General features: G+C 37.9%; 1 protein-coding gene across 1 annotated transcript in view; it reads right to left on the reverse strand.

Annotated features, from left to right (window-relative positions):
- Positions 1-2,652: 2,652 nt before the first annotated feature.
- Positions 2,653-26,816, reverse strand: part of LOC137290470 (dihydropyrimidine dehydrogenase [NADP(+)]-like) — a 43,673-nt gene continuing 19,509 nt past the window's right edge. The window contains exons 6-20 of the mRNA XM_067821421.1: positions 26,540-26,621; positions 24,090-24,177; positions 23,431-23,708; positions 22,476-22,686; positions 21,882-22,066; positions 20,790-21,005; positions 18,569-18,733; positions 17,930-17,998; positions 17,499-17,582; positions 16,611-16,731; positions 12,552-12,814; positions 10,983-11,162; positions 9,061-9,291; positions 8,458-8,569; positions 2,653-7,852 (exon numbers count right to left, since the gene is read on the reverse strand). Coding sequence (XP_067677522.1) covers positions 7,707-7,852; positions 8,458-8,569; positions 9,061-9,291; positions 10,983-11,162; positions 12,552-12,814; positions 16,611-16,731; positions 17,499-17,582; positions 17,930-17,998; positions 18,569-18,733; positions 20,790-21,005; positions 21,882-22,066; positions 22,476-22,686; positions 23,431-23,708; positions 24,090-24,177; positions 26,540-26,621 — 2,431 coding nt within the window. The 3' untranslated portion in view covers positions 2,653-7,706. The remainder of the gene's footprint in view (positions 7,853-8,457; positions 8,570-9,060; positions 9,292-10,982; positions 11,163-12,551; positions 12,815-16,610; positions 16,732-17,498; positions 17,583-17,929; positions 17,999-18,568; positions 18,734-20,789; positions 21,006-21,881; positions 22,067-22,475; positions 22,687-23,430; positions 23,709-24,089; positions 24,178-26,539; positions 26,622-26,816) is intronic.

Consider the following 26,816-nt stretch of genomic DNA (forward strand, 5'->3'; position numbering starts at 1 on the left):
TCAAGTACCAGCAGAGCAGTATCCCTACCTCCTGATGCCGATAACTCTCCGGGTGTTGCCATGTCCATCCCTCACAGGGGGCGGGGGCCCTTCTTGTCTGTGAATAAAACAGTGTCATGTCTAATTCAGACCATACTTTGTTAGGTAAATGTTATACGCTAGCTTTCTATATCTATATCCGAGAGAGATCGTAAATTCATAAGAAAATCATAAAAATCGATCTACGAAAGTGTGACATCATAAATAATATGCATTAACCAAAACACCTGAGCACCCGATCCCGTTAGTCGCCTCTTACGGCAAACTTAGGCTGCTGAAAATTAGTTCTAACCCGGATCGTCATGGGGTTCCAGGACTGTGAAGTTTGCATTTGATCAACAGTGTACCCGAGTTGTCACGTCAACAGGGAGGCACACGAACAGTCATAAACCAACTCTCATTATGTGAATGTAGACGATTATATTTTATCGGGTTGAGAGACCAGCAAGGTTTCATGTTGGTCAACAAGCCATGGCAACCGCATACTTATGTGTGTGAAGTTGTGGTTTCATTATTATATCGTTTAATAAAAGTCATTCCTATTAAATGCTGCGAATTAAATGTTGAAAAACATACCCGTTGTCCATTATCTGGAAACCAAATTCTCGTTGGCGCTATAAATCTTTGCTACAAGCAACTTTAACTCTTCGAGCGCTAATGCCTGCGTCGAGTAGAAAAGGCTGCTGGCCTTCTGTGACGTCACAAGTGCGTAACGCGTCACGGACTTTGTCATGACGTCATAGTGTTTATAGTGTCATATATTTACGTCTACGCGACCTGCAATATTGGCTGCCGTCTTCGCAAGGGGCCTATTGAGGAAACAGTTTTAATAGCAGTCAGACTGTAGACTACACACTAATTGGTAGCGTCGCATGTGTTTCAAGGGGGGGTTACTGCTATCGGAATAGCAACAAAACTATAATCAACATTTCAGAAACTGGCTGACCTCATTTTGTCCAGGGTCTATTTTCACAAAGCTTTGGACAAAGCGTTTCACGACTGCCATGCCTCCTCTAATGTATATTACACATATACTACTTATAATAAGACTTTGTTTCGGCCACGTCAGATAAGCTATTGTAATATCGGTTGAGCTGTATAATACATACTTGCGTTTGTGCATATTTTATCATCAATTGCGTATGTGGCATGTGGCGTTACGAGGTCGCACCGAGTTCATCTTGTCATAAAAGAAATAGTAATGTTGTACTCACCAATAAGTAGATGTAAATAATAGGTAGTCCAATGACTGATGTTATGAACAACGATTCGTATTTTGGAGTGTTCTGATTGCATCGCCTTCAGCGGCAAGTAGTTTGTTAGTGAGCGTTGGTATACCAGATATGGGCTGCACATATTGTGCCCATGTATGGAACTGAACCCGGGCCTTCGGCGTTATCACAGACAGCTGAAACTGAAATATATTCTTTCAATGATGGATAATTACAGTGTAGGTGATCATTTCATGAAGCTACACAAAAACTAAAGCGCACGTAAAGTCAATATAATGCCATTAACTAAAAGTAGATAATTTAACCGCACCACCTGCGGTAGAGCGTCTGCCCACGAGACTTGCAGTTCCAGTGTCGATAGGAAACTCTTTTGTCGTTTGAGCGTAATCTTGAACGAAATTTTTCAACTGATTTCAAACACTCACATTTGAATGTTGATGTTCATATAAAGTTAGGAACAGTAAAGGCGGTCTTACTAATGAAAAGTAAAACCTGTTAAGAGATCTTTCTAGCGAAAAGTAAAACCTGTCCCTCCAAAACAAAAACCTCAAATGCGGTTATTCTGGGAAAACAAGAGATGCCCTAATATATAGTGAGAAGCACACTTCAGGTTTATATGTCACTTGCATGATTGACTGGTCTAGACTGGATTATTTATATTTTTGGAATATAGCAGAATATTGCATTAAACAATAGCCAGTCATGTCTTACTCTAATCCTGGTAATTACTTGGTGCATTATTACCTGAAAAATCTGGGATGTTGTTAAGATGGTGCACTGGTTCGATCATCCATCAAGCGTTTCACGTGCTGAAAGCAGTAACTGTTTAAATACCACACAGAGTGATACAGAGATATGGAATGTGGTCGCGGGGTAGAATAGGCCATCACCAACCCATACTTGCCATAAAAGGTGACTATGCTTGTCGTAAGAGGCGACTAAAGGGATCGGGTGGTCAGCCTCGGTGACTTGGTTGGCACATGTCATTGCGCAGATCGATACTCATGCTGTTGATCACTGGATTGTCTGGTCCAGACGCGATTATTTTCAGACCGCCGCCATATAGGATATTGCTGACTGCGGCGTAAACCTAAACTGACTCACTCACTCAGATTGTTACAAAACCAGAGGACAGCTGCAGGAGTATCTGAATTATATACTTACCTGAATGAAGCTGACAATATGGGAACAAGTCTAAGCCAGACAAACCAGCTATTAATGTCATCAGCACCAACCCACTTCGTTGGGTTATTATAACTACTAAATCCATTTAATCGTCCCCTACTACCAACATGGGTAGCTGAGCATATGTACTGCTTCAACTCCTAACTGGTCTGACTTTTTTAAAATATAGACTATAATGGAAAAAAAAGCAAACTGATTTTTCAGATCTGATTTTATTTCAAGTATTTCTACATATGCATGTATAATTCCCGTATGTCAACTTACATGATACAAGAGATTTTACATGTGTTTCACATGATGTTTATTTGGGTCCCACACACCAGTGGTGGCTTTCACAAATCAGTCTTATCACTAAGATGGCCATTACTCATACATGTTAAGATGGACTTGCACAGACTTATACCATTCATGGTGTGAAGACTGTCCTGTGCTACATCAACTGTGTCATCTAGCAGCATTTAGAAGTTGTTGTAGATATTTGATTTACTTGTATTTAACCATCATAATCTCAACTTTACCTGATGAAGGGATCTGCACTGATCCTGAAAGGTTGTGTCGAAAGAATAAAGAAGTTTAAATCCATAAAATATCTTGGTCAATCCCAGTTAAGTGAATTCTTGTCACACAGACTTCAGTTGGCAACCAAACCATGGCATCTCTCTGTCACTGACTTTGTCTAATTTTGCCACAAAGCTACCCTGTTGGTGTACCTCCCTATATTCTCCAAGATGTACTTTAGTGGGAGCTCTTAGACATCTTTGTGGAAGGTACAGTTTGTTTTATTTCATTTGACACTTATGAATTGTTTTTTGACAACACAAAATCTAGGAATTGCATCAAAACTAAATTTTGCACAGTCACATGAAATTGACAGACCAACTCTGATGATCTGTCTCATAATTTTTGGATAAAAAGTTATGAAGGGGACCACTTGATGAACAGCCAAGTAATCAACAAGGCTGTAGTGGAATTTCACACCAGCAAATTACTGTTCTACCAGCAAGCATTCCCCCCTCACAAAAACAAGCAAAAGTGACAACAAAATAATGATCGTTTGTTGAACAACTTTTCCATTTGGGTGTGAAACTTATAAGTTTGTAGATTTCATGGGTCTGTGCAGATTTTGGCATTGTTGCAATTATCGAAATGCAGACAGTAGTTGACACACAAGCAGTGTAGTTGTACACCAGTACACACACTACATACAAGAGACTGATCTGTCACAATATCTCATGCTGAAAAAACACATCAACACACACATGACCTTGAAGTTCCATGACAGACCTACACATGATCCATAATACGGCTGACTAAATATCGCCATATGATAAACATGGTTAATTTACTGGTCTCTGAATGACTTGACTCAACCATCCAAATGGTTCATGTCTACACACTAAACTACCTCCACAACACCCAATACATTGTTACAACAGCACAGTTTAGGTGTGAGTGATAAACATTTGTGTTTTTGATACTATCTAGACTAGTATTTTCAGATAGATCACATTGGATCACCAAAGTGCCCAAAATACAGTTAAGGTACATGCAAACAAACAAAAAAATCAAGGGTGAGACACGGAATGAAGCCGAGATTACAGTTTCATATACCACTATATTACTGTCCAGGGTTTATGAATATTTGTAAGGATCTGTTTTTGAAAATTAAGCATACAAAATATCCAAAAAATAGTTATGATCCTTCATATATACAATGAGACAATGCAACATGTTATATCTGGGACTACACTTTCTCAGTAAAGTATAGAGTCTAGTGCTTTTGTTGGGTTGAGCCCCATCCGGGATTTGAAGCCACACCCTCAGAGTCAGTCACCCAATCACCAGCACCGAGTCAGCCATCTAACCCACTTAGCCACCACAACTTTCACTGTGTGTTGAAATGTTCACAAAATCCTACATCTACAACTACAAATGTGATTCAATAGAAATGGTGTAGCTATCAATTGGAAAATCAACAAAGATAGAAGTTCATATCTTTAAACCATGCATCTGTCTCTGTATATATACTTTTCATTAAGCAGGTATACAAAAACATATAACATTTTATACTTCTCAAATAAACAATCAACACAAACTTAAACACATAAAAATCTGTTTTAAAGTAGGATTTCATTGTCATTATTACATATTTTGTCCTTTGTCAGGATTTCCACAATCAATTAATAAAAGATTTGGGTCCCAATTTCTAATGAAAAACAAGAAAAATAACAATCTACTTCCATACTGTAAGTAGTCTATCCTACAAAGATATCAAAGACGTCATTTCAGTGTATATTTCAAAGCATACGTCTTGTGCATGTCTGCATCTTGAGGTTACAGGACAAAACAACATATACTCTAAGAATCAAATAATGCAAAACATGAAAGTTTCAACGTTCCTCTACTCCACAGTCAAATACATAGCTTGTGAAGAATGCTTAAAAAAATAAAGGAAGATTTGTACTTTCATATGTTCCCTTATTCATTTCCATGAGCATATATGTACAATCCAATATAATACTCAATAGAAGAAAAGGACTACTCAATACTTCCATACTGCTATAGTTAGGCTATCACAAAACAACAAATTATCTAGTCCTAAAAACAATGGGTGTGCTTTAAGTTGTTTTGGGTACCAAGTATGATGTTGTGCTATCACCAATACCAGAACAGCTTTGTCTGCTGTCATAAAGCATGTGGTATTGAAACTAGAATGTTCTATTACATACTAAACACCACTTCCCTGAGAGAGAACTTAATGATATACTGAAGACACTAATCTCATACAGAGCCCTGTCACCTGATTGTGTTTTAACTGACAGATGATGACAAATGTCTTCCCTGAACCATACACACCAGTGTTTGTTATATACTGGTATATATACTGGACAGCAAAAGAAACAACTGTTTTTGTCAGGCTTTCAAGTTTTGGGGGGTTTTTTTCTAAAAAATTGCATTTCTTTTGCTGTTCAGTATATTTATACATTAATACTCTTTCTGTTGCTAGGTTACAGTGAAGCCACATAACATAAGAATCATAAACAGACATTTCAAACAGTAATGAATACAATTAATAAAATCTTCATGAAAATCTATTTATGCCTAAGGACTTAAGTTAATGTTTAAAAAATGAGATGTTACTTGTTTTTGTATGATGAGTGTATTAACATCATTGTCAAGGTGCTCAATTTTTATAAGTTGTCGGAATGACATCAATATGATGTTATACAATGTTGCACATAAGCAAAAAGTTATGCCCACCCTCAAGACATCAATACCTTGCTTCTCAGATAAAACAGTTTATGCATGTACAGTCAGACTTCGTATATCTGAAAGTCAGATATCCAAATTCCTCAGTTTCTGAACATTCTTCCAAAAAAGAAATGTTTCTAGGTACAGTTTGCCTCATATACATTGTATCTGAATGTCTGGTTTCTGTATCCAAACAGTCAATCTGGTAACAAAACAGCAAAATATGTACAAATTTGCCTTAGACACCAAGGCTATCGTCAGCAAAATGTGAAGTGAGCTCCTCAACAGTGCTCACTGCACTGACCTTTGATCAGTCCTATATCAAAACCCAAGGTCTGTTGTCAGCAAGATATCAAAAGAGGAAGTCTATCATATCTACCGCTTGTCAAAACATTGTTCTGGCTGTTAGTTAATTCACAGTTTATTGAATATTCAGCACAAGACGTGTAAGTTAATCAGAGAAGAAACAATTAAACTTTGACATTGAATTGACACTGATTCAAATTGTCTGTCGAGTAAGCATAAATAAACATGGAGGTGTCATTCGTTGTGCATTTGAGCAAGATGGCTAGTACAAATGTTAAACATAAACATTCTGCCATTACATCTACGGAAGAGAAGGAAATTTGCATGTTTACATGTTCAATGTTATTTTAAATTGTTTTGTTTTCACATGTAGCCAGCCACCTAGGTTCTGATTCAGATATCCGAATGATTCGTTTGTCTGAACAATTCAAACAAAAAAGCAAAGTGTTCGGGTATATGAGGTGTGACTGTAATTGCACTGTGTTCTAATAAGGATGTAAGAAGACACACGTGTCAAAATCCTGTCGAACTAAAGGATATCAAAATAACTTTGCATTAATCTTCTAAGACAAACATGAACGAAAACAACGCTGCTCTGTTCTTTTGATGCAAGAAATTGAGTGAAATAAACAAACGCATACTTTTGATTAGACTAATGCTTTGTCATTGAATATACATGTGTATATAATTTTGATAGTAACAAACTAACCCATTTAAATGGGGAAATCTAGACTTGCTTCATTTAGTGCTTTATCATTATAGTGTGGGCTAGGCATTAGGGAAAATTATGTAGTTCAGGGACTGTGATATTTGATATATTGGTGAAACCATTACCATATATACATATTCCACATATTAAACACCTTTTCCAATAATTAACCTCTACACATATGAGAGATTAATATTCATAATCCCTTTTTCTCGGGCCAAAAAAATTAAAAAACTCACCATATTCATTTAGGATAAGGCCAAGTAAATATGCTAGAAAAAGACTCTTTTATGTACAAGTTGTTTCATGCTGCAAGATGTTTTTGTTTGTATAGTGTTCGATGGCATTACAGCAATATTCCAGCTATATGGTGGTAGTGTGTAAATAATCAAGTCTGGTCCAGACAAACCAGTGATCAACATCATGAGCATCAATCTACATCACTGGTATATAATTACGTGTAAACCAAGTCAGCAAGCCTGACCATCTGATCCCATTCGTTGCATCTTACAACCATGGATCTTCATGGTAGACTACCGTAACATACATGAAATGAATTTTAGCTCCTGTAAGAAACAGAAATATGTTCATACCATTCAACTCCTATTTGACAAGTTTCTAAATACCAATGCACTCATTACTGCAAAAACACTAGAACACTGACACGTGGGAGCTGGATCCATAACGACAAAGGTCTAATCCATTAGCGATTATATCTCATAAATTATCTAGAAATACACTTATATACTCTGATTACAATCCAAAAGCCGTCATAAACTGATCATTTGATAGGAACATACTGCAGATGAGATATTGTCTGTGCTTATTTTCATGGATATTATTACAGCAAATATGGAACTCACAAAATAAAGTTTTTAAAGGCAATTGGAATTGAAACAGTAACACATGTTACATAAGCAAAATAATAGCATATGTAATTTCAAGGTAGTGGATATCATCTGAATCTGTGATGGTAATTAACTCTAGTTGGTCGCCAAGACAACAGCTGGTGTGGAGGAAATGTCACTGACATTGAGAGGGATGCCACGTTTTGGGATGTAGGGGATTTCTCTTTTGACCATTGTGATGCAGTCGATGATGGGGCACACTGACAGGCACAGCGTACAGCCTGCAACACAATTACTGCGTAAGTCAAACAATGCAACATGGGTGAAACAGTCAAACAATGCAATTTAGGTCAAGTAATGCAACTTAGGGCCAACAGGTCTCCCGGTGAAGCCTGTAACACAATCACAGTAAGGTTTGTTTATTTGTTGTTTGACGCAGAAGTCAGCAATATTCCAGCTATATCACAGAATTCTGAAATAAACAAGCCTGGAACAGACAATCCAGTGATCAACATTGTGAGCATTATTGACATACACTCTGTTTGGGTTCAAATGAAAACAATGAAATTAGTAAATGACTTGAAATAGGATAAGTGCACAAAATATAAATAAGAACAGGGTCTTTATACCTCTGTACCCCAAAGAATCTGAAATCTGACATTTCATGAGCCATCATGGAAAAAGCTGTTTCAGAAACTATCATGCAACATTGATCTATTTTCATACATCTCAGCCCAGTCTCCTACAAGTCAGGAAACCGCCATGGTACAGAAGTGGTACATGTCTTGCATATGCCGATTTTGAGGTATTTAATCATTCTAATCCAGCTCTTTACAGGGTTCCAGAGAGTATAAAGACTTGGTGGTAACTGCCTGTTTCTACCTACCTGTGCAGTCGTCTGTGACGTGAGGGAGGTGTGTCTCGGGGTCAAACTCAATTGCTTGGTAACCCGAATCATTGCATGTCATGTAGCACTTGCCGCAGTTGATGCACATGTCCTGGAAATAAATAGTGAATGAGTTAATTTCACACCACTTTCAGGAATATTCCTGCATTATCAGGACGGTGAACACAGAAATGAGCCTCACACATTGAACCCACGTGCAGAATCAAGCCAGGATTGTTAGCGAGTCAAGTGAAAACTTTAACCCCTAGAAGTAAAGACAGGACAGTGTGTTAGTTTGTGAGGGTGGGGGTGGGGGTGGGGGGAAGGGGATTGGTAGGGGTGTGGTATGAGTGTCAAGTGTTCACATGTCCATATCATGGATTTCAGAAATGATCAGTTAAAGACTACTATCAGTTAAAAGACATACTGTGTCAATACGTTTCCTTTCCCACATCTGAAAAACATGTATGTTATTAACTGCCTGTGATACATTCGGCCTGATGACTCACATATCTTATAATAATTACCTCGGCGCTACTCCGATACACATCACTTTAACTTTAATCTGTTCATCGTGGACACCAATCCACCTTCTGCGCTCACCTCATCGATCAAGGCCACTACTTGCTGCTTGTTGTCTAGGTCATTGTAAGTGCCGATCATTGGGAGAGCTCGGCCAATTACATCCTTCACAGAGGGTACTGACTTCTTAGGGACATTAGCTGGTCGAATTGGAACCAGTTTGTTGTCATTCTCCAGCAAGTCGGCCTTGACCTTCACCCCTGCTATCACTTCCTCCCTTTTCTTCATGTAAGGTCCAAATGATGGCAGATGCTGAAGAAATAAATAATACAGTGTGTTCTTTGTCACGTAATTAGCAATCCCTAGCAATCTCATATCGCTGAAAATCAGCTTAGAGTAATGTTAGTTAAATGTCAAAATCAAAGTCGCCATAGAACATTGACCAGTATGCCCTCAAATAGTTTACATGTTAAGTTTACCCTTCAGTAGTTTTCAACTAAAGTTCACCCTCAAAATATATTAAGAAAGTTTATCCTTCATTAGGTTTGAACTAAAGTTATCTCTGCAATACTTTTCAAAGAAACTTTATTCTCAAATAGTTTTCAAAGAAAGTTCACCCCTAATAGTCTATTTGTCCTGCGAAAGACAATCATGTGTAGGTAATAGCTGATTATGATCTTTGGTGGTAATACATAGAATCGCATCCAAATGAGGATGCAATTATGAAAGCACATTATCACCTAGAAACAACTACAGAAGAACATGGATATAGTGAACATGGATACAATGTACAAACGAATATAGCCAACAAATTTAAAAGTCCTGTCAATAGTCGTCTATAGTATCATTAAAATTATACGTGAATAGCAAACTCATGAGTAGTGAATTAACGGCTATAATGGACTGATTTACTGCCCCAAGACCCAATTAACGATGTGATTAGCGAATTCACTCAGTGTCAGCTCAGCCAGTTAGCCGGTATACATCAATCTTGTTTGTGGCAAATCAACATTGTTTGATGGTCACTAATTAATTAACAAAACAAACATATCATGTTTAAAAGCTTGACTGATATACAGGCCTTCAGTTCACTCACGTCACAATGGCAGGCAAACGTAAAGCTATCACCTTTGACACCAAGCTTCAGATAATTCAGGCTATAGATTCAGGTGTAAAATCTAAATTAATTTATATATTGTTGTGATTGTTAAACATGTTCTAGTTAATGTCTGTGAATGTACAAGAATAAAGATTTGTAGCCTCAGTATATACGTCTCTACACCTCTACAATCCAAGATGGTGGTCAGATGTGCATAATGAACAACAATTTTAAAGAACTAAATTTCTTGCTTCCTTGGAGTTCATTATATCAATGTTCTTCTGTATAGCAACATGAACATTAACTTCTCTGAGTATGACATATGAACTAAAGTGATATAAAAGAATGGACTCTTCTTTAAATTCTTCTTTTCAATAGTATAATGACATATAAACTAAAGTGATATAAAAGAATTGACTCTTCTTTAAATTCTTCTTTTCAATAGTATAATGACATATGAACTAAAGTGATATAAAAGAATGAACTCTTCTTTAAATTCTTCTTTTCAATAGTATAATGACATTTGAACTAAAGTGACATAAAAGAATGGACTCTTCTTTAAATTCTTCTTTTCAATAGTATAATGACATATGAACTAGAGTGATATCAAAGAATGAACTCTTCTTTAAATTCTTCTTTTCAATGGTATATACATACTTATCAAGTATTTAATGAAACAGTGTCCTTATGTATTTATTTTACTGTGCAAGAAAGATTTAACAAATTTTAACAATCACTTAAATGGTTTGTATTTTCAACACTAACATGCCTGAGTATGAAATGTAAGGATCAAACAACACCTTCAAATATTTAAATTTCTAATTTCTTTCATTTTAAGCCTTGCACAATAATTCACTACAGGTTGGAATTGCCATATAGTAAAGAAAAGCATTTTTAGCCTCACGTGTCCGATGAGGTCAGCAACCCTGGGTACTGGCTTCCCCTTCTGATGTTTGGGGACTGGAGGACTCTGTCCATCCCAGTTGTGCAGCTGGTCAAGGCTTTGGAGGTACAGCAGTGTCTTCAGACCTGATATATAATCCTGTACCACTGTGAAGTCCTGGTTCTGTACAGCACTGCACACCTACAACACCACCACACATGTCACTACTGTCCTACACTGGCGTCACACCACAATCACAATGGCTCCTTGCAAACATACTGATACAAGAGTATTCAAAAGAAATAAAAAAGTTTACCAATAAATTGTATATGCACAAGGTATGCAAATGCCAAGGATATTATGAGTACAAAGTCAGAAAAATTATTGTCAACAGATTTATTTTGTATTAGTAAAGTTGAAAAATAGAAATATTCAGGCAAATATTTCTGAAAAATGTTTCATAAACATGACATTCAACAAACTTAAAGTTTCATTCTTGGAACACAAAGATGGCAGCCATAATGACAAGCCTGCTGCTCACAACAGCAAAACCCAGTATATGCAAAGCTGATAAAAACACTAGTGAGTGAGTGAGTTGAGTTTTACGCCGCACTCAGCAATATTCCATCTATATGGTGGTGGTCTGTAAACAATCAAGTCTGGAACAGACAATCCAGTGACCAACAACATGAGCATCGGTGTGCGCAATAGGGAACCGATGACATGTGTCAACCAAGTCAGCGAGTCTGACCACCCGATCACGTTAGTTGCCACTTAAGATGAGCATAGTCGCCTTTTATGGCAAGTATGGGTTGCTGAGGGCCTGTTCTACCCCGGGACCTTCATGGGTCGATAAAAACACTAACAAACAAGACAGGGTTATGACAAATAAACAACAAGCAAATAGCAAATAAACAAATCACTGACAATGCTCAGCAACTACCATCACAAATCCAAAGTCGCACTAATTCAGCAAGAAGTTTTAAAAAATGGCTGTTCACTGATACATAGGCATCCACACATGCTGAAAACAGTTTGAGCTGATCTTAGAGTTACCTGCCCTTCTTTTTAGAGTAACCTGCACTTGTGTTTACCAAGCATTACCAAGATCCGCACAGCATACTTTCATCAAGTCCCGCCATGCTATGTACCATATCAAGAGAATTGGTTTAGCAAGCCTGTAATTATTGCTGAGCCTTTTAATGAATAAAGATAAATTTAAGGTTAAAATAATAACTGTTACACGATTCTCTTTTATGACATTCATACAGACACTGACAAAAATATGTATGCTATTACATTCTGGACTTGAAGAAATACTTGGAAGCTTCTTATGGATGGCAGCAATAACAATTTTCTCATTCCCAGAATGGATTTGGCGTAATCTTGTATTTCTATCTCTAGCAGTTATTATTTTGTGTCAAGAGTTATGTTTTCAGAGTTACTCACCCTTGTATTTAGTGTTATCCACCCTTGTGTTTAACATTACCCAATCTTGTCTTCAGTTACCAACCCTCATACTTAAAGTTGGCCAACCTTTCTTCAGAATTATCCACCTTGTGTTCAGAGGTATCCCCATTGTGACCCTACCTGTAGAGCAGATGCCCCAGCTTGAAGGAACTGCAGTCCTGCTTCAGCTGAGTCTATTCCCCCAGTGGCCAAGATGGGGAAGTTGGGCAGATTCCGGGCAATGTCGGACACAGCACGCAGTGCGATTGGTCGTATAGCATTACCAGACACACCTCCATATGTGGTACGATGTTCCTTGCCAATGCTTGGCCAGGCAGTAGCGTTTGTCCTCAATCCCATCAGACCAGAGACAGTATTTGTGGCAGTCACTCCATCAGCTTTGCCTGGGTACGGTAATAAATTACACTGATGATCAAACAGTAGTGTCATGGGACTTCAGACCATATCATGGTGTTCACTCAGCTGTGTCTGTACATGTACTTACCAAAAGCAGGACGCCATTCAATACAAACTAGAAGCATTCAGTTAAAGGGTTATGGTTGATGAGGAGCCAAATTTCTGGCTATATGGGAGCTATAGGCGAGCTGTGTAAAGCACCAGGCTAGTAAAGTGACAGGCTATTAAACCAGCGAGCTTGGTGGTGCCGGGATCAAGCCCACCTGTGACAGTGACCTTGGAGTCAACTTTGAGTGCAGACTCTTTCAGTACTAGTGTTGTCACAAACCCTAGTTTGCAGTACACAACCCTGTACACTTGAAAGAACAAACAAATCTGTTGGTAGATGACCAGATGGTGGCCACATGAACACGTGCATACACCTAGGTGCAGGTACAGCAACATGCAGTAAACATGGACAAAGTATTGTAACTATGTGTCCCAGTCCACCCAGCTGTGAATGGGTACCTTGTATGGATGGGAAAGCCACATTAACTCGGTGCTCCTAGCAGGCTGCAAGAGTTGTATGATCCCCAGGCAGTTGAGATAGAAAATAAGATGTTGTGATGGGCATCCAACAATTAGGGGAAAAACAGAGCCCCCTTGAGCAGCTGAACTAGCTAACAGGATATCGGCGCTATACAAATGTATAGTGTAATAATAATAATATCTAAACATTCTCATCAATGACTTGTGCAAAACTAAGAAACTGTTTTTCCTATGTTCTTACTGTCATAGGTATTTTTTAGATATCAACATAAAGTTTCCATTTTGAATGAGTAAAATTCAGAACAAAGGTCTGTTTCAATGAATACCCTATGTGTCATACTCGTATCTTAGACTGCAAATGAATCAGTGAGGGAGTGAGATGGGTTCAAGTCACTTTCTACAGCATTCTATTATATCACAGCTGGTCTGTTTACAGTAGAAAAAAATCTTGATGTAGCACAGGTTTCAGACATTCATTACAGACTGAAACAATATTCCAAACTGTGAAAATTTTGTACATTAAATGTAATTGAAGATGAGTTCCACTTATGTCCTTACTACACTGATTTAAGGACAAAATATCTACCACAGTACTACCATTCATAGCCTACCACATTTAAATTAAAGGACAAGGTATGATAGAGGCCCTTATTGGCCCACAACATGTCATGATTATCAAATTTTACAACACAATAATTTTAGCATAAAAAGGGCTAAATTAATTGTTGAAGTTACCTCCAATTGCATTTTTATGTTTTTAGTGTTGTTAGTTTTCCTCTTTGAAGACCTCAAAGTTAACATATTTTACAATATCTTCTAGAAACCTACATTTTCTGATTTTCAGAGTGATAGAAAAGTATGAGCAAAAGCATGACCCATCCCAATTTTTTCACCACATATGAAGAGAGTAAATTAGAATGCACACCTAAAAAATTGTGGTGGGTCATGCTTTTGCTCACATCAAAATCTTTAAAAAAGTACATTTTTTCGGTTTATGAAATTGCCCCATACAACATCTCAAAAAATAAACATTGACATAAAATAACATCTTTAAAAACAATCCATCACATTTACGCATCTGTGCCATGGTACATTATATTTTAAATGGTTTTGTGCTCTAAAATACACATATCAAACATCTTTATTAAAATTTTTAATATCATAAGGCACTCGCAAGGCTGATTTATGAGAGGTAAACTTTGGTTTTTGGTTGTTGGTCTCTGCTAGAAAAGTAAGAAGATATCTGAAGATTTTCAAAATATGATCAAGCAGCATTGTAAAGGTGAGAATCTTTGTTATTATGTCAGAATTTGATCATAGTCTTTCTGTCATCTATTTATCGAACACCTTTGAGTCACCTGTCACTGTCAAAATAACACTGTCATTCAACAGGATTGCCATGTATAAACCTATGCATTTTCCAAGACCTTATGCACCTTGATGTTTCCAATGACCTATTAGCTATAGATTTCATTTAACCAAAATGACTACAGTTAACTGTATGAAAAGGATTTTTTAGCTAGAATAAGAACATTGTATCAAGGTCTGGCAGATGATGAACACAAACAGACGTCAAGTCATACATAGTTGTAAAGTGTAATTATATAAGCTTAAATTCACATTGTGACGTAAAGGAATATGTGGACTAATGGTTGCAATAGTGGACTGTTGATTTTTTTTTTGTTATCAGACATGCAGGTTCAAATCCATGTAACTTTTCTTTCTTTTTTTTCAAAGTTGGTTTATCCAGTAACTAAACTGTTTCACATCAAATCCAAATATTGTAATTTTTTTCTGCAGTTTGGTAATCTATGTACATTGTTGAAACAAACTTTAATTAACATCATGTAAATTTTTTATTAAGACACTGACCATTCACCTTTTCAAGTCAGTCTAGTTGCTTTTGTTCCCAATATTTTAAAATTCATATATATTTTGATCTACTTTAGGTTTATACACTCACGAATACTGCAGTTCTTGACAGTGAATCAGAAACTGAGATTGATGACTTTGTGAATGAAGAGTAATAGTGGATGTTTTGTATCTTTAAAGTGGATAAGTTGTGAATAATTACTCTGTGAAGTCTTTTGAATACTGACTTTAACACTTGCATGGTATTAATATGAACCTGTGCTGACAGTGAAATTGCACCCGAAATGGGCCCCTTTGAGGTCAAGATCTGTGATTTTTAGTGCAACATGATTGGTTATTGTAATAACATATGATGATTGAGAATGATGTTAACTGTGTATGTGTTAAAACTGGTTGTAAATGCTGACTTGTAACACTTACTAGTTAAAATGAAGTTGTGCCCAAAATGTAGCTTTACCCAAAACAGGCCCCTGTGATTCTTAGTACAACATGATTGGTTATCATGCTTACATGTTGTACAATGGACCCATGGATTACATTTGCAAAGAATGCTGTGAAAAATGACTGAGTTTTGGGGACACAATTGGCAAGTAATTGACTTAACAATGTTTTGCAACCCTAATTGAGCCCCTTGAGGTTAAAACATTATGATTGACATTGACATGTTTTCCAGCATGACTACCTGTCGTAAAACTGCTGTAATTTGTATGTAAATAAAATAACAGTTATAAATAAGTCATTATGGCACAGTGATATTTCAGACTTCTTGTTACTTTTCATGGGAACAAAAAAGACATTTTGGGCCCCTCTGCAGTGAAATTACACCTCAGATCATGTAAAATGTAGCATTTTTATGCAAAGCTAACTTGTCTCTAAACAAATAGCATGTTTTCAACCAATTCTGTTAGTGGGCCAAAAACCACCCTTATCATACCTTGTCCTTTGTTAATGAACTCCAGTAATACAACTTATATTAGCAAACTTGGTATCTATCTCCACCATGCCTCTGCACATAGAAAACAATGTTCTGCTCTGTCAATGTATGACGACACTGAAGGAGGCAGGACAGACATTTCCTCCCCAATTTCAGTCAGTTCTTGCATCAGGACTAACCCTTAATATTCTCCTGACGCCCCTCAGGGGTTGTGCCCATTGAGCAAACATGCATCAACATAACTGAAATAGATACTTCCGCCATTTCTTGATGGACAACAAAATAAAACTGGGCTCTGTCTATTGAAGTTTCAAGCATTTGCATGTTTCCATTCCGTACCAGTTTAGTAGACAGGCATATGGATATGGATTTTTTACCCCAGGATTTACAGTCTGGGCATATGAAAACAACCAGCATTGTATGTGCAAAATTGTCCATATTATTATCACCTTCATAGGCAGCCTGAGCTATGACAGCAATGCTGGTCACATTCGGGGTCAGCTTGGCAAAGAAAGGGATCTTGATAGCCTCTCTCACCCAACGGCAAATATTTCGCACCAATTCTGGATCCTGAAATGATATTCACAGATCACTGAGTTTTTATCACTCGCCCCCAGAAGATACTGCAGTGTAATATTTTCACTTCAATATTACACTAGTGACCGCTTGACCTATGGCGTCAAAATGGTTCAATGTTGTGACGTCACAATGCTAATGTTGATATCGCGATTTTACTAGACCTTGCTTGACTTGAAAGCTGAGAATCCTCACACTATAGGCAATTTCGCCACAGTTTCTGTCAATTTATGTTGGCAAGTTATAAACAGAATACTAAACTCGCTTCCGTGAAATACCATTTTCATTAAACTCGTTAAAGATTTAGTATCAAACTAGTTTTCGGTATTACACGGAAGGTCGTTCAGTATCCTCTATTTACGTCACACTCACTAATATTCTAGCAATATGGCAGCAGTCTAAATAACTGAATTTGAAACAGACAATCCAGTGATCAACAGCATGAGCATCAATCTACACAAATGGGATACAATGACACGTGTCAATTAAGTCAACGAGCTTTACCCTCCGATCATGTCAGTCGCCTCTTACAACAACCATGAAGGGTTGCTGAAAATCAATTCTAACCCAGATCTTCATGGGTTGATCACTTCCATAATGCAATACTTTTCATAACATTTAAGAAGCATCTGGTTAAATTTGGTTTTATATATATAGGTGATATTTTCAACCCACTGATATTTTAGTTCTTTATAAATATATCATACATAACTCTTGAGATAACAAAGCATTAGGACGCAGTCTACTAAACACACACTCACCTGTCCACAAGCCAAACCCATGCCTCTCTCACCCATTCCGTGGGGACAGGAAAGGTTAAGTTCCAGAGCATCAGACCCTGCTTTCTTGATTAAGTAAATTAATGAAACTTTGTATAAGATCTGAGAAATAACAGGTCTCTTGGTATAGATACTTCTGACACGTTCCACAAATTGAGATGTTTAGCATAAAAAGAACAAAAACAAACATAAAAATTTCTTGTTGCATGCTGTCAGCTAAAGGTATCACTATTTTTCCAAACTGTAACTGGCATGCAAACTTGGAAGAGAAAAACTGTGTATTTTAAGGGTTCCCATATTCCGAATTTACAAGGAGTCATAACAGGTTGTTTAAATTTGTTACTAAGTATTATCTTTTTGCAGATTTGAAGCCGAATAAAATCCCTGACCAACCATGTGCTCTGATCACTGACCTCAGCCATTTGGGCCAGCTCTGTCCAGTCTTCCTTGCTGTAGCCACACATGATGCTGGCAATAACAATCTGAAACAATGTATACAAAATATACTGAAAGGCAAAAGAAACTTTATAATACAGGATATGACATTTAATTATCAACAGAATATTTGAACCTATTTCTTTAAGTATAGACTGGAAGTCAAGTTTGAGGAAAACATGAATCATGGTTGTATAGTTTGAAGTTTTGCTTGAGATTGAGGTTAGAAATGTTCATGTTTGTGGAAAGGGAAGAGTTCACACAAACACAACACTGGAATCAAGATGAATATACATCATGCATGCATTTAGGCATAAACTGCCGTCTTGAATGGCAATCATTCATTTGTTTCCTGAACACAGTAGCTATGGCTATATAAACAAAAGATTAATGACAACAAGCCATTGGACATCTACACTGCGACATCTATCTTCGGCGACATTTCTTTTGCCTTTCTGTATACACAGAAAATATAAACTTCACCAAGGAAAATAGTTTCATATACATGTACTTTCTTACTTTTACTGTCAAAAATAGTTACAGATCTCAATACAACAGTGTGTCATGTAAAAGGAAGGAAGCCAAAACACTGCATCTGCTAGACAATGCGCTGTTACCCTGTCTGGGAAGTCCTTCTTGAGTTCTGTGACACTGGAGCACCAATAGGCAGCTGTCTTTTCACTGATCAGCTCGATGTTGAGGAATGACCCTTGTCCTGGTCCATAAAGATGACCAGAGGTTGTTCCCCTCACAATACGGGGTGACACATTGGTCACAATGTCCTAAAAAATTAAACAAGTGTTTGTATGTTTGTATCACAGTCTGACTTCCCTACCGTCATCCATCAAGAAATGTTTTGGCACAAAGTGAATGATTATTGTGAGATTATGTCAACATTGTGGTTGCAACAATTCACCCAAACCTTTACAATTCAACTTTTGATATTGGAACTTCAATTCAAGTAAAAACACCAGATTTCATTTAACTCTCAGTGTCAACGTTTTTTTGTGAAATCCTCGTCAACTTGGCAATGTCTACTAACAACAATTGCCATTTTATAATTAGCCTTTCATCAAGAAGTCACACTTTGCCTTATTTCAGCACTCTACAAACTGTTCAAGATGGAGTCAAAATTATGTTCTGGCTGTGTGGAAATAATTCAAATATCAAATCGAAATGGTGATAGTGGTTAGTGATGAGGGCGGTCATTTTCCTGTTGGAATGTTAACCCAGGGCCATGACATTGCAGAAGAGGAAATGCCACAGGTCAAAGAATCTGATACCTGTAGCCCACACCAGTTAAGCTGTCATTAACAATCACCAAAGGAGTTCTTTGGTGTGCTGTTATTCCACCCCAAATCATCACGGAACCACTACCTAAGTGATTCCTCTCCAAGACACAGGCCTGTGCATAATGTTCTCCCAAGCGTCTATAGGCACGATGACATCCATTACTATGGGAAATGTTAAACCTGGACTCATCTGCAAAAACAACACTTCTCAACCAAAACAAGAGTCTGCTGACATGATTTTGGCACCACAGTCTGAGAGCTTGTCAATGACATTGTGTCAGGAAAGGTCATATGGTTGGACGTGATGATGTAAACATTGTGTTGGGGTGAATATGGTTAAGTCCTGGGGCAGTCATCACTGCAGTCTGAAACCTGTGGCCAAGATGGGTCACCCTTATCCATCTGTCCTGTCTTGGCATTGTTACGCGTGGACATCCAGAACGTGGTGATCAAAGACATCATTTGTGTTCTGGTAGCATCTCACCAGTGCACAAATGGTGTTCCGGTGGCAGTGGAAATGTGCAGTCACTTGTTGTTGAGACATTCCCCCATGTACCATCCCAATGGCCTCATGATGTTGTACAGATGTTAGCCTTGGCACGCTGTGCATTGCAATAGCTGTTTTAACCTTTTGATCGATTGGAAGGGCAGGGATTGAGCTTTCCAAAGTGACAGTATTGTGTGGCATTCATTTGTCCTGTTTCCTTTCCTGGGATGCACATGCAACAACATATTGCACGTTTCAAGGATGAAACCACCGACGTCATGGAATGGCACATGCATGCATGTTGGATATATGTCACTAATCTCTGTGTTTAAATCCTTATGTGTCAGCACAGGTTTGATAGATGTAGATTTTAAATTTTTGTATGCACAGTTTCTTTATGTGCCTAGTATACATTTTATTTAAGGACATAATGATTAGTATATACACCAAAATTGTGCAGTTAACAATGTTGACGATTTATTATGATGCTCATGAAATGAGCCTAGCCTTTCCATTTACAGACATCCAAAATAAATGTTGTACAAATAGACATATGTACCCATTCAGAAAAAATATTTCTTACGTAGATATATATTTCTCTAAAGGTTTTAGCTTCATTTCTGGGAATAAATATCTGTTTACAACAGAAGAAAACTATATGAAAATTAACAACATACAAAGCTAAATCAACGAAATCAACCAGAGGCTTAAAAACATTTCTCACCAAGATAATGAAAGAATATCAATAATGAAGGTGGAAAAAACTATTATCACACTACCTCAGTGTCACTGTAACTGTATACATCAGTATTTGAAACTATGGCAATACTCGTGGAATACAAAGATTTTTACAAAGGTAAAACTTTCCTCAACTGCCATCCAAATTATCCCCAAGGTAATGGGGTGGTGGGGTAGCCTAGTGCTAAAGCATCAGCTCATGACACTGAAGGTCCAGGTTTGACTCCCCACATGGGTACAATGTGAAGCCCATTTCTGGTGTCCCCTGCTGGAATATTGCTGAAAGCATCATAAAACCACACTCACTCATCCATATCATACCTTGTCAAGGGAGAATGTCTTGGTGAGAGCGAACCCCCAGCCAGCCTCGAATGAGCGTCGGATCATGGGGCTGCTCGTGGTGGGCGGGGCACTGGCCAAGCCGAAGGGGTTGGGGAAGCGGAGGCCACAGATCTCCACGCTCAGGTCAACCTCGTCTATTGGGGTGAAGAAGTTGGGCAGGCATGGTTCTTGGGCAACAGAAACTCCATCCAGACTCTGTCATCATGGCAGAATTATCATAATACAACATCATCTAAACTGGGGCCATTAAAGCAGCTGTAATTTTGATAGCTCAACACATTTCTTTTCTTTCAGACTGGTAATACTAAACAAAAGACGTGAAATGTTTCTCAGGCATTGAAGTGTCACTTTTATTTGTGAGCATGACAAATTTTTATTGCCATTAAACAAAATTATTCAGACTTTGCGTTGCGATGATCCATTTGTCCATTATAAGAATGTAATGTGTCTGTAAGAATGAGTGTGACTGAATCTACAACTCAAACAACTTCCCAAACTGTATTTCTGAGAGTAAAATAAAAATGTGTTCCTCTCTTGTCACTCTTTTTCTATCAAAAAGTATAAAGAAAGTCCCTACCCCTCTGGTCACTTTTGCAAAACATGTGCCTGAGAAACATTAAATTTTTTGTATGCAGCCTAATATTTTCTAATATCAAGCATTATTTTATGGAGTTTAACAATCCACTCAGATGCACCATACTCCGAAGCAACTAGTTATGTCCCCTTAATGCCAAGCTCAAGGGAGAAACAAGAGGTGACAGTATCTTCCAGTATCTTTGGTACAATTCACTTCCTCTGGACAAATGTCCCATCTACTAGACCATGGTGGCACTCCAATGACTTCATTAACCATTATTGCTGTGAGACTGAAACACATGTGTTCGAATATGATGCAATCTTAGTGGATTGTCATGCTATACAGCTAGTCTATAGCAAAACCGTCACCCCTGGGAGTTGAAGCTGACACCCCCTGGGAGTTGAGGCAGACACCCCCTGGGAGTTGAAGCTGACACCCCCTGGGAGTTGAGGCAGACACCCCCTGGAAGTTGAAGCTGACACCCTTGTAATCACCTGCAAGTATCGATGTAGGTGCCAGGAGGCAATCTTTCCATCATTGGTTGACTCCACTGTTGTCTGAGCCACCCCAGCGATATCGCCACCACAAAACACCCAGGGCTCAGATGTCTGCATTGTGGAGGAGTCCACTTCTGGCAGGTTCCATCTATTCAGTTTAATGGGGTCCAAGGCTTGAATGACTGTAAAAAAGACAGGGCATGAGTTCCATGGCAGTTTTCATACCAAACAAATGAAAACAAAGACTCTGATGTTGTATCTGTACAAACATGAATAAAATCACAGTTTAACCACAAACACAACAAAACACAACAAAATTGCCCTCATTCATTCAGTTAAGTCCCTTGTGTATGCCTGAAACTTATAATTTTTGGTGCAAACCATGGTATGCAATGACAATATTTCTTAAGGAAGGCTTTGCAAGAGAGTCGTCTGCACCTAATCCATTCATTTTTTATGATATCAAATATTTTTACATTATGAATATATTTGTGGGACCCACCAAAGTGGTAAAAGAACTCACAAAGTGTTGTTTTGATCATGGCAAGTTCAGAGACAATTTGATCATTATGACCATGTATCCATTCTCACCATCATCATCAGTGAGTCCTGATCCAAAGGCTGAGATGATAAAGTCAGCCTTCACACGGACAAGCTGCTCTTCATCTTCTATCCACTCCCCTTCATCATTCTGTTCAGTGCGTAGAAACTCCATCCCGCTTATTCGGCCATTTTTGGTCAACACTTGTTTGGGCGACATGAACGGCATGAACTCGCACTTCTCCACCTTGGCTAGCTCCATCTGTGGGTAGATCAGTAGTATGATGGGTAGGTTCACTTACAGGAGCAGGAAGCAGATCCTCAAAGCGATTGTAGCCCTACGACTGTTGTAAGTCTCTTTTAAAGTATGGCAGCTTTAGCGCTAAGATTGCTTTATGAATGGGTCCAGAACCACTGCAAAGTCATCTTTAGTCCTAATAGGAAATTGGCAACTGGTAGACCATGAATTTCGACCCAAATAAATATGCATACAAGGCACAGTCATAACTTGGAAGGGCTTATACACATGCTATATTTGATGAGGATAGCAGACTGTACTGTAACACTATCATGCATGTGACTGCCAGGTTTGTATAGTACAACCTGAAATGCAAACGAAAAATACATTTTGAAAATTCCTGGAAGGCTCTTTTGCAAACCGTATTTCCTGTAATAAACACCATGCTCAAATAAATGCCAGTTTTCGAATAACACTGAGGGGGTTAAGCAACTTATTAACAATTACTTAAATTACACCCAGTACGCACAAAAGTGTCATATGAGTAAGCTAACATGATCAGGTTGTCAGGTTCACAAACGTGGTTGACATATGTCATTATATCCCAATTCTGTAGATTGATGTTCATGTTGTTGATCACCAGATTGGTCAGACTTGATTATTTACAGATCACCATGATATAGTTGAAATATTGCTGAGTGCACCATTAAACAACACACAAACAAACACCACGCAATCCCAATCATTCCAAGCAACTGCATAATCTACCTCTTCAGGAACAGCTCTAATGTTGGTGAAGCCTTTTCTGAAGACAACAAACACGCGCTTAGCGCCACATCTCAATGCTGATGTTGCACAATCAAATGCTGTATCTCCTGCTCCGAGGACGATGATGTTGCCATGGAGTTGAGGTAGCTGAGTCTTACATGAGCACATGCCACTTTTGCTGGCTGCTGCCACCTTCGGTAAGAAGCTCTTTGATGTGTAGAAACCCATATCTTCTGTGAGGTTTGCAAATATTGGAATCTTCTTGGGGTCAGGAAGACCTGCAGTAATGAGATAAATATCATGACAAGTTGATAGGTATGATTTGATTGAGTTGCTGCCTAAATGAACGGCACAGTTTTGTGATTCATCCAATCTGTCAAGCCACAGTGTCTGATCCCGTGATCAACTTGCATTCAGCAACAAGCAGCTAAATGCAGACTTTTAATACAGCATGTTATGTTGGGCTCATGTTATGGACATTTCTAAAAGTTATAAGGCATTTCAAATTTAAGGGACATGGATGCTTAATATGTACAAACACATATTCATGTTTTGCTTCATAAGATTTTGAAAACTGAAAGCATTATTAAGAATCTGTATTTTGCTTTCCTTGAGTGAGATTCTAATGACACAAGACTCAGTCTATGAGGCTAACGTACCTATTCCAATGAAGGCTGCTTTGTATCCCTGTTCTTGTAAGAACTTGAGTGAGATGTCTGCAGTGCTGAGGGATCTGCCTGTCTCTACCTGGTTCACACAGACAGTGAGGTAATATTGAGTTACAATGATCTCAAACATCACCCAGTTTCATCACAGATGTATAACATATTTATCACATTTTAATTCAAACACTGAAGAAACAGCAGAGCTACATAAAGGCTACAGTGCAGTTTTTGTAAAGCTATATTACCACTGTATCACAGCTATAACACAACTATGAAAGAGCTACATCACAGCTCTTTAACAATCATAATTCAAACATATAACAACTATTCCACAATCATATTAACAGTAATATCCCTACTATATAACAGCCATACAACAATCATATAGCAGTTATACCATAAGTCATTATGCAACTATATAACAGTAACATCGCTGCTATATAACAGCCATACAACAATCATATTTCAGTTATACCATAAGTCATTATGCAACTATATAACACAATAAACATACTTTTTTTCCCTTGATGCAAATTTTCAGGAATTGACAGTTTAGACCACATCGCATGGTCAGTTATTCATGCAGCAATTGGTCAAAATAAAACATGCAACCAATTTCAATGGCAGTCACAACACACATGGCTGTTTTCGCTAATTCGGCAATAGGATTTGGTTCATTAATTATTTTCGGGACATGATTTGGGAACAGTTATGACAGTTGTGTATGATTCTTAATGCTTCTCTCAGTCATCATTTTAAGATTTCCATAGACTTGTGTCTTCAAACTTGATGTGTTATGGTAACAACTCAGAGGCAAGCATGGGTAGAGTGAATGAATGAATGAAAGTTTATTTGCTGTGTTATTCACGAAAAAATAATAACTGCACGGTATATAATATGTTTACACCCCAGCCATATAAATCATAATACACCCATATAACATTTATACCACTGCTATATAACAGCCACAATACAACCATATGACAGCAATACAACTGCTATATAACAGCTTTAGTACAACCATATGACATATACCACTGCTATATTACAGCTATAGTACAACCATATGACTTATACCACTGCTATATAACAGCTATAGTACAACCATATGACAGTTATACCACTGCTATATAACAGCTTTAGTACAACCATATGACGTATACCACTGCTATATTACAGCTATAGTACAACCATATGACTTATACCACTGCTATATAACAGCTATATTACAACCATATGACAGTTATACCACTGCTATATTACAGCTATAACACAACACCACAACAGCTATGTCACAGCTGTAGCTCAGCTATATTATCTTTTCATTGCAAAGACAGAGGAGATACAAAATCCATGATTTCAACAATATCACAGTCATAAAATTTTAACAGGTACAATAAAACATGTTAACGGCTATGTCACAGCTGTAGCTCAGCTAAATTACTTTTTTATTTAAAAGACAGAAGTGATAAGAAAGCCATAATCTTGATAATATCATGGTCATAAAATTTCATACCAAGGTTGGAGATATTGCCAAAATGACACAACAGGTAAAGGCCTTGGCTATACCAGCAAAACACAATTGCTACTCTGCTAGTCTAATAAGAAACATCAAGTAACTCTGCAATGTGTGCTCCTCTGAAATTTAACTAGTCATATGAATTAACAGCTGAAAGTGATCTAATTACAGTGTCACAGCTATCCTGGGGCCCGTTTCACAAAACTCTCGTAAGCCTAAGATCTCGTAACTTTCCTCGTAGCATTCCTGCTTCCTATGTTTCAGTATAGGAGGTACCAATGCTACGAGAAAAGTTACAAGACCTTAGGCTCACGTGAGTTTTGTGAAACGGGCCCCTGGTCCAGAAAGGACTGAAAACTGTCATAACTGGTTGCCTGTAAAACTGTAAAACAGTAGAACTGACTTGAGACATTAGCACCATGTCATGAAGCAAGATACACCTTTAACCATTCTGCAATGGTAAGGATGCAACAGTTTATAGAAGGCACGTCTGAGGCTATGTGATACCTAATCTGCTAAACCTTGAATGAACATACTCTACACTGGATGTTAATGTAGAAATCATAGTGAGATCTCACTAGAGTGAGTTTGGTTTTATGCCGCTTCAATCAATATTATACCAGTGTCATGGTGGGTAACACCAAAAATGGGTTTCACTCTAAGACAGCATAGCACAAGTGGTTCCTTTTACTAATACCAAGATACAGGACATGCTATGACTGTTGCAAGTCTACGTTACAGTTACGATCAAATGAGCTCTAAGACAGCATAGCACAACTGGCTCCTGTTATTGACACCAAGCTCAGAACAAGGTACAACTATTGTCTGCCTACACTACATTTACGATAACCTTAGTGCTATGACAGCTTTGAGCAACTGGTTCCTGTTATTAATATCGAGCAACAAGATAGGCAAGGATACAAACCTTGACTCCCAAGTCCTTCATCAGCTGAATCTCAAAGTCCACAACACTGATTGGTAAACGGAACTGGGGGATCTCTGATGTACTGAAACATGAAATAATTAATGTCTTACTAAATACACAAAGCATGTCTCCATGGTATATATAAAGAGAGAGCTCACCTGGTTCAAACTGTATTTGGAGATGCTATCAAAACTGCCTGCTGAAATACTACACAGACACCATGTCTCAGTGTATGTTGCCAGCTAATGTTGAGTTCCAGGTAACTCTGTATGTGTTG

This window comes from Haliotis asinina, chromosome 7, assembly GCF_037392515.1.
Source record: "Haliotis asinina isolate JCU_RB_2024 chromosome 7, JCU_Hal_asi_v2, whole genome shotgun sequence".
NCBI lineage: Eukaryota > Metazoa > Mollusca > Gastropoda > Lepetellida > Haliotidae > Haliotis > Haliotis asinina.